This window comes from Schistocerca cancellata, chromosome 10 (assembly GCF_023864275.1).
Source record: "Schistocerca cancellata isolate TAMUIC-IGC-003103 chromosome 10, iqSchCanc2.1, whole genome shotgun sequence".
Classification (NCBI taxonomy): Eukaryota; Metazoa; Arthropoda; class Insecta; order Orthoptera; family Acrididae; genus Schistocerca; species Schistocerca cancellata.
Window position 1 is genome coordinate 91,388,876 of NC_064635.1, and position 9,271 is coordinate 91,398,146.

At 42.4% G+C, this 9,271-nt stretch overlaps 1 protein-coding gene across 1 annotated transcript; it reads right to left on the minus strand.

Annotated features, from left to right (window-relative positions):
* Positions 1-1,416: 1,416 nt before the first annotated feature.
* Positions 1,417-7,461, minus strand: LOC126106380 (cuticle protein 6.4-like). Its single transcript, XM_049912646.1, has 2 exons — positions 7,370-7,461; positions 1,417-1,809 (listed from the first exon to the last, which is right to left on the minus strand). The coding sequence occupies exons 1-2, from the start codon at positions 7,382-7,384 to the stop codon at positions 1,582-1,584; spliced, it is 243 nt and encodes an 80-aa protein (XP_049768603.1). The 5' UTR covers positions 7,385-7,461; the 3' UTR covers positions 1,417-1,581.
* Positions 7,462-9,271: the final 1,810 nt, after the last annotated feature.

Genomic DNA, 9,271 nt, shown 5'->3' on the forward strand with positions numbered 1-9,271 from the left:
ACTTGAGTGTGGACTGAACGTAATTCCAAATAATTGTGAGAATTATAACTGCGCTTTGATGAAGTTACAGTAAAGATTTCGTAATGCAAATCATTTCGCATCTGAGGTTACTGCAGACGATACAATGGCATTTACATGGCGTTGCTACAAGGGAAAGATTAATTTGTTGCCGTTGACACAAGATAGATTTTCTAGCACACTGTATCGAGGACTCACTGAATCATCGACCAGTTTAAGAGAAATCAAGGAATTATTTCAAGAATACTCGTAGCTACAAATCAGCATTTTCTATTGGTTATTTCTGACGCTAAAATATCAAGTACAGTTTTATATCTTGTATATTACTTTAAGATACATGAGATTTTTATTATAGATCAGGCCTACTGACTCAGTTGATCGAATTTCGACCACAAGCGATACTAGTCCATATTGATGTGTGTTTAACTGATATGTGAGTATCACACATGGAATGTGGGAGGAGCTAGTGATCAGGACAGGGAGTAAGCAGTATTGGTTCGAAGCAAAGGCCAGGAGGTGAACTTTGAATGCAAAAAAAAAAAAGGAAATGGAGAGGTCGTTGATTATGAGATAGGAAATACGTATGAAGAAGCTTGTCCTTTGTTTACTTATGAAATAGTCACACGAAATTTCGAACATTCTGTTTGCCTTCTAGTGTAGTAAATAATTTTTTCATAATGCGGGGTCACTATCATAATATATTTCTTTAAAGTCAGTACCGCCATTACACTTGTTTATTTACAGTGTTACATTACACTTACACAATCATAATTTCGGCTTCATAGCGCCATTATCAATTATTTTAAGTGTTACAAATTGCCTAAGATGGTATTTTAATACGACAGTACGCCATCAAAGGCAATATATAACACTTAAAACACTTGGTAACGGCACTTTGAAGCCGAAACCAAATGGTTCAAATGGCTCTGAGCACTATGGGACTTAACATCTGAAGCCATCAGTCCCATAGAACTACTTAAACGTAACTAACCTAGGGACATCACACACATCCATGCCCGAGGAAGGATTCGAACCTGTGACTGTAGTGGCCGCGCTATTCCAGATTGAAGAGCCTAGAACCGCTCGGACACATTGGCCAGCAGAAGCCTAAATCATGATTGTGCAAGTGTAATGTAACACTGTAAGTAAACAACAGTCTAATGCCGGTACTGATTTTAAAGTTCTATTGCACTAGTCACAAACTACTTTCTAACAAATATATGCATGATTTTTGGTAGATGGATTTATTCTGAAAGTCTGAGATTAAACTCTGCAATGAAGTTGTTAGATGAGTCCAACTAGTTGTCAAGTATGTCTCGTTCATTAACAATTCTAATGAGCTCAAGGATTATAAAGGAAGATGTTTTGAGAGCTGTATAAAATCACAACAAAAATAAATTTGTGGATAGAAAAATTTTACTATAGTTCACTGTAAGTACATTTTTGAGAAAGGAGCCTAGGACAAGTGAACTGAGTACCTCGAATTAAAGTCTCAATGCTTGAGCAATCTTTTGTGAATATACAGAAGGGTTGATTATTTCTCAAAAATGAATTCTATGCATTTCAGATGTATCCATGGTATCCATAGGCGAAAGGAGCTGCAGCATATCCCAGGCCACCGTAGCCGTAGTATCCAGCATATCCAGGGTATCCGTATCCACCGTAGAGTCCAGAAGAGTAGGCCAAGGGGGCGGAGTAGCCGAGGCCGGTGGCGTAGGCCAGGCCGCGCTTCTCCTTGGGGGCGGACTCCTCAGCGGCGAAGACCGCCACCAACAGGCACAGGGCCAGGACCTGAAAAGTAGAGCGTGGTGTCACACACAGAACTAGCAACAGGTAATCCTGAGCTGAAACTTCCTGGCAGATTCAAACTGTATGGCGGACCGAGACTCGAACTCGGGACCTTTGCCTTTCGCGGGCAAGTGCTCTGCCAACTGAGCTACCCAAGCACGACTCACGCCCCGTCCTCACAGCCTTACTTCCACCAGTACCTCGTCTCCTACCTTCCAAACTTTACAGAAGCTCTTCTGCGAACCATGCAGGACTAGCACTCCGGAAAGAATGCTAATAACGAGCCTCAAAACGGATACAAGGACAAGCGGACACAGGGTTGTCGTAGCGAGACTGAACATTGTAACCACCAAATCCTCCAAAAGCAAACGAAAAGTATACCTTTTTATAATGCAGATTAAAATTCACTTGACTCCTTCCTGAAAGTCAATCTCCACTCCTTCCTAATTAACAATGTAAGTGTAGACCAGGTGTTGCTTGAATAGTATCGACAGCAGTGGAGAGATTTACACCAACTAAATTAACAAACGACGGAGCTGATACCCTTTTTTTACACAAAACAGAGCAGAAAACTATTGCAGAAACAATGAAAAAAGCGTGTCAAATTTAAACGTAATGAGAATCTCCAAGCTCGAAATTTAGGGCGAACTTCAGTGCTAGACGCTAATAATAGTTTCCATAGCAAAACTTAGCCTCAAAACCTTTCAGAAAATCCAATGAGATTCAGGTCCTTCGTAAATTCTACTGGAGGCAAGACGCAATCAGTGCCTTCTGAGCGTGACAGCAATGGAAATACTATTGACAGCGCTGCCAAATCAGCATTACTAAACACAGCCTTCAAAAATTCCTTCGTCAAAGAAGACGAAGTAAGCACTGTAGAATTCCAATCAAGAACAGCTGACAACTTAGAAGTAGATATGCTTAGAGAAGTGAAGTGACTTAAGTCACTTAATAAAAGCAAGCCTTCAGGTCCAGACTGTATACCAACAAGGTTTCTTACAGAGAATGCTGATGCTATAGCTCCATACTTAACAATCATGTATAACTGCTGTCTCGACGAATGATCCGTACCCAGTGGAACGTTGCAAAGGTCACGCCATTATTCAAGAAAGGCAGTACGAGTAATGCACTAAATTACCGGTCCATATAATTAAAGTCGATATGCAGCTGCATTTTGGAACATATATTGCGTTATGAATTACCTCGAAGACAATGGATCATTGGCACAGTGTCAACACGGATTTAGCAAACACCGTTCTTGTGAAGCACAACTAGCTCTTTACACACACGAAGTGGTGCATGCTATTGACAAGGGATTTCGAATTGACCCCATATTTCTAGATTTCCAGAAGGCTTTTGACACCGTACCACGCAAGCGGCTTAGAGTGGAATTGCGTGCTTATGGAATATCATCTCAGTTATGTGACTAGATTCGTGATTCGTGTCAGAGAGGTCACAGTTAGTAGTAACTGATGGAAAGTCATCGAGTAAAATAGAAGTGATTTCTAGCGTTCGCCAAGGTAGCGTTACAGGCCTGTTGCTGTTACTTATCTATATAAACGATTTGGGAGACAATCTGAGGAGGCGTCTTAGATTGTTTGCAGGTGACGCCGTCGTTTATCGACTAGTAAAGTCATCAGAAGATCAAAACAGATTGCAAAACGATTTAGAAAATATATCTGTACGGTTCGAAAACTGGCAATTGACCCTAAATAACGAAAAGTGTGAGGTCATCCATATGAGTGCTAAAAGAAATCCGTTAAACTGCGATAAATTACTCAAACCTAAAGGACGCAAATTCAACTAAATACCTAGCAATTACAACAGTTACGAACAACTTAAATTGGAAGGAACACATAGAAAATATTGTGGACAAGGCTAACCAAAGACTGCTTTTTAATGGCAGTACACTTATGAAATGTAACAGATCCACTAAGGAGATAGCCAAACACTAAGCTTGTCCGTCCTCTATTAGAATACAGCTGCTCGGTGTGGGATCCTTACCAGATGGGTTGACGGAGTGCATTGAAAAAGTTCAAAGAAGGGCAGCACGTTTTATATTATAGCGAAATAGGGCAGAAAATGTCACTGACATCATACAGGATTTTGGGATAGACATAATTAAAACAAAGGCGTTCTTCGTTGTGGCGGAATCTTCTTACGAAATTTCAATCAACAACTTTCTCCTCGGAATGCGAAAATGTGTTTTGGCGCCTACCTACATATGGAGAAACGATCATCATATAAAATAAGCGAAATAAGACCTCGCAAGGAAAGATAGAGATTTTCGTTTTTTTCCGCGCGCTGTTCGAGAATGGAGTAACAGAGAATTATTGTGTTGGTCGTTCGATGAGTCCTCTGTCGGGCATTTGAGTGTGATTTTCGGAGTATCAAAAATGGCTCTGAGCACTAAGGGACTTAACATCTGAGGTCATCAATCCCCCAGAACTTAGAAATACTTAAACCTAACTAACCTGAGGACATCACACATATCCCTGCCCGAGGCAGGATTCGAACCTGCGACCGTAGCGGTCACGCGGTTCCAGACTGCAGCGCCTAGAACCGCTCGGCCACAGCGGCCGGCTTCGGAGTATCCATGTAGATGTAGCCAAAATTTCAGGCATTCATATATGTCAAATTAGTAGATTTGGGCATGGAAGTTCTACAGTTGCTAAGGACTGCTTGTCAAGACCCACAGGGGTGTAATTTCGGTCCTGCACTGCCTGTTATACACACAGTGGTCCAAGAGGAATTGCATACGGGTAAACATGAACAGCAGCCAGGTGGCACATTGGTAAACACTGAGGAGGTTGAATGTTCAAATCTCTGGACATTCATAGTCAGTTTTTACATATTCTGTGAAATCCATTATATTGTTGATTGCGTTTACTTAAACTTATGGACTGAGTTTTTTCGGGTTCATAAACATTTATTTTTATCTGTTATTAGTTTTATGTTGTAATTTCAAGTACTGATACGTTCCATGACCTTGGAGATTTGCTCCTCAATTTGGTCCTACTGAACTTGACGTGTAAATAAAAAATAAAAAAATGTCTTTAAAGAGAATGCGTGCTGTTTGCTCCCTCAGGTGTGTATCAGATTGTTTTCGCTTACAACGTTTGACTCATTCGTTTCCCGTATAATGACACTTAGGTACCTCAAACTGATACATTTATACTTCCGCATCATCTCTGAAATTTTTTAATATCGTCTCAGAATCTGTGTTTGCTTGCCGGCGTCTGTAACGTTGACGCTCTATAGCGTTGTTGTATGACGTTTCCAGGCATGTGTTCCTGTACAAAATATTACGCATTCATTGTCCTCTACAAGATCTATAAATCTGTAATTGAAATTTTCGAAAACTGTATACCGGACTCACGGATTCCAAGACTTTCGACAATGATTTAACAAGTCTGACGTCGGATGATAAATGGCAAAAGAAATATTCTGATTTTTCCTTATTTTTGTCCTGTGATTGTACTCTGTAACTATTCTTCTTGCCAAATTTCATGATTCCACGAAAAGGAGACGTACGCAATTGCTTTTAATGAGTGAGCTGACGAGTATCAAAATCTGTGACAAACTGCTGCGTCTTTTGAGTGCATTATCTTAAAAGCTTAACATTTTTAGACCGAAAATCGACTGTAAACCTCAGTATGTGACAAAATTCAAGTTGATACTTCTACCCGTTCCTGAGAGATGGGGTGCTAACAGGCGGAGGGACAGACAGACAGTCAGATAAAAAAAATCACAGTTTTTTTATTGTAATACAGTTCCAAGTTAACAATTTCCGACTTGTACTGTGAAGCATTTCTTGTTCACAAATATCGTGATTATAGACCAACTGGAAGTACCCTAGAGGTTTTGATGTGTCAGATTGCGAGTATCAAAAATATGTGACATAAGCGGCGGTATCTTTGGACTGGACTGGCTTAGAATCTCGAGGGACCACAGACCTTAGAATGTGACACAAATTTGAACTTATATTACCTGTTCCTGAGAAAAAAGGAGGCATTGCCGTCAGACGGTCAGACAAGAAATGAGGAAGCAATTTTTTGTAATATAACCACAAACTAAAATTTTTCTTATTTTTTTTCCTTTGATTGTACTGTGAAAGCTTGGTTCTTGGTAAATTTCATTATTCTAAGTGAACGGAAAGTACCCCAGGGGTTTTGATGACTGAGGTTGCGAGTATCTATGTATGTGACATAAATGACTAATCTTTTGGTTGCATTGACTTAGAAGCTTACATTTATTACACCGGTAAGTTATTATAGCCCTTAGTACGTGACATAAATTCCAACTTCAAGGCAATCTGACAACAAATGAAAAAAAAATTTTTTTCGTGTGATATGATTACGAATTAACAATCTGAGGATATTTTTTCCGTTATTGGTACAATGAAATCTTGGTTCTTTCCAAACTTTGTGATTCTCGACCAATGGGAAGTATCCTATAGGTTGCTCGCCCGGCTAGCCACGCCATCTTACGCGCTGCTTCCCGAGGGGGGGGAGACGTGCCGGTCCCCGGTACGAATCCGCCTGGCGGATTAGTGTCGAGGTCCGGTGTGCCGGCCAGCCTGTGGACGGTTTTTAAGGCTGTTTTCCACCTGCCTCGGTGAATACTGGCTGGTTTCCCTTATTCCGCTTCAGTTACACTACGTCGGTGATTGCTGCGCAAACACTGTTCAAAATGGTTCAAATGGCTCTGAGCACTATGGGACTCAACATCTTTGGTCATAAGTCCCCTAGAACTTAGAACTACTTAAACCTAACTAACCTAAGGACATCACACACACCCATGCCCGAGGCAGGATTCGAAACTGCGACCGTAGCAGCCTCGCGGTTCCGGACTGCAGCGCCAGAACCGCACGGCCACCGCGGCCGGCCGCAAACACTGTCTCCACGTACGCGTACACCATTATTAATGTACCACGCAAACATTTGGGGTACACTCGTTTGATATGAGACGTTCCCAAAGGGGGTGGGGGAGGGGGGGGTCCACTGGGGGCCGAACCACACAATAACCCTCTGATAGGTGTGGGGCGGCGGTAGGGTGAGTGGACTGCTGTAGCCTGTTGTGGAGTTGTGGAGGGCTCCGGCGGGGACGAAGCCTCTCCGTCGTTTCTAGGTCCCCGGTTCAAAACACAATTCTACAGGTTTTGATGACTGATTTTGCGAGTATCAAAATATGTCAGGTAAATAGCTGTGTATGTTGATTATAGTGACCTAGATCCTTTACTTTTTTACATCGCCAAGGGACCTGAATATGTGACACAAATTTCAACTTGATATGTTTATCCATTCCTCAGAAAAAAGAGTTTTGTACAGCCATACAAACAGACAGACAGACTGGCTGAGGGAGGATAAAGTGGTCCTATATGGGTTCAGTTTTTACGAACTGAGATACGGAACCAAAAGTGGCAGTCGATGGTGGAAAAGTTGTAATTTTAGAAAATTGATTTCGCAGGTCGTGAAAACGGCAGATAGTGTATGCTATGAGAGAGAGAGAGAGAGAGAGAGAGAGAGAGAGTTAGCTACAGCTAGTTAGTAGTAATACTCACCAGGGACTTGAACATGATTAGCGTAGTGCAGTGAGCAGCCACTGGTGTTGGAAGAGCTGTACGGTGCCTCAGCAGAGGCTGCTTGCTTCTTATATACACCAGCTGTTGGGGGTCTGAGGGCGGGGTCGGCTGGACGAGGGTCAAACTGGACGCTGCAGGCAGGTCCAAGGCCTCGGCCGGCCACCTGTCGCTCCGGTGGAGCAGCTGTCCAGCTTCTGAGGCGGCTGTGGCTCACGAGGGGGCGTGATCTGAGGCGTGAGGCGGCAGTAAAGTGCAGTCAGTCACCACACTGCTGCGTTACGTTATACGGCACTCTATAGACGATAGCTGATGAGAAATACGTCGTGTATTGAATAGTGTAACGTCCAGAAGACTTTGTAACTAACTTGTTTCTACCGGTTATTACGTTAAGATTAGGATCGCCAGCGACTCTACCCATACAACTAATCAAAGGTTTGGCCGAGTCGGAAAATAGATTAATTTGATCACAGTCCAGAAACTCATAAAAATGTATACGTCGTGATATCGCTCATGGGGGATGCGATATAATTAATAATATTACGCGTGCGCAGTTGACGAGAATCAAACATTTACAATAAAATAGAAAATGTATCAACGCTGTGCATAAGATCAGATCCCAGCAACACACCTGAAAATAAGACTTAATCTAAAGCATTTGTTTTAAAAGAAAAGGGGAAACTAATCACTGAACCTGCGCGTAAGGAAACGCGTTGGATGTGCTAGCGGGAAAGCTACGAGGTGAGTGGCTTAGGTGCAAAAACGTAACCTCGGAACACAAGAGAAAATTGTAGATAAAATCATTTATTCCTAAGATTTGGTTGTGAGGCATGTACACAATTCCTGATAACATAAATTCCTAAAACATTAAAGAGAAGCGTCGATACATTCACCGTTATAATCTAAAATCATTCGTGTGAATCATTCATACAACTGCTGTTGCCTCATAACTGATCGCAATTAACTCGTGAAACGGTACTCGTTTCGCAGTACACCCGCGTCCCCATGTGGTTTTTGGAGACGCAATTTCTAGGTATCGTGGCCAAGTTGCAACAATATCTCATCACACAATCATGAACAGTTAACATTCTTTAAAACAAACATGAGACCGGACAGTTAGCCATGACGGTAGCCCAACAAACTTTAATGTTCAACCACGTGGTCAGCTTCCCACGGACGAAAGATACATAAAGCAAGGCAAATTTACGAGAAGGCAAAGCTATTGATATTTACGAAACTAAAAGCTTATACAGGAACAGCTGAAGGCAAACAGACATTCATACAGGAGCGAGTGCTCACTTCTTATCGACACCTTTGTCTGGCGCTCTTCCGGCGGATCCAAGTCTGCTGTAGAAATTTTCTAAAAGAAAAATCTGCCAAAGTTTTGCATTCCTTGCTGCGACAAGGCAAAGCAATCTTCCAGATTTGAAAAGCGAGACCAAAAGCTAACAGCTCTCCCCTCGCCAAGTAACAACGCGCCACGCTGTCAGTCTAACTCACCCTTCTTCGACTGGAGCACAGCTGTGGACGCTTCCCGTACCGGCGGCCGACTGCCTCCCTTTTTCTTCTCCAGCCTCTTCCACGCTCCTCGTTGCCCGGAAAACCCAAAGATGCCATTTCCGCTACCAACGTTGCGCAGGTGGATTTCTCACAAGTACCGCAAACCTCTTTGCCTACTTGAACGCTACGAGAGTTGGCTATTCTGTACAACTGCTGCTGAATCTGTATGACTATAGCAGACTTTCTGCAGCAAACTACGCCACCGTCTAGCAACGTGACACACAACCACATTCGGTCAATCACACCACTATGAGAGTTATGAGAAAGAGAAACAAGGAAAAGAAAGAGAAATGCTAGTGAAAATGGGCTACAGGACTAATGAAA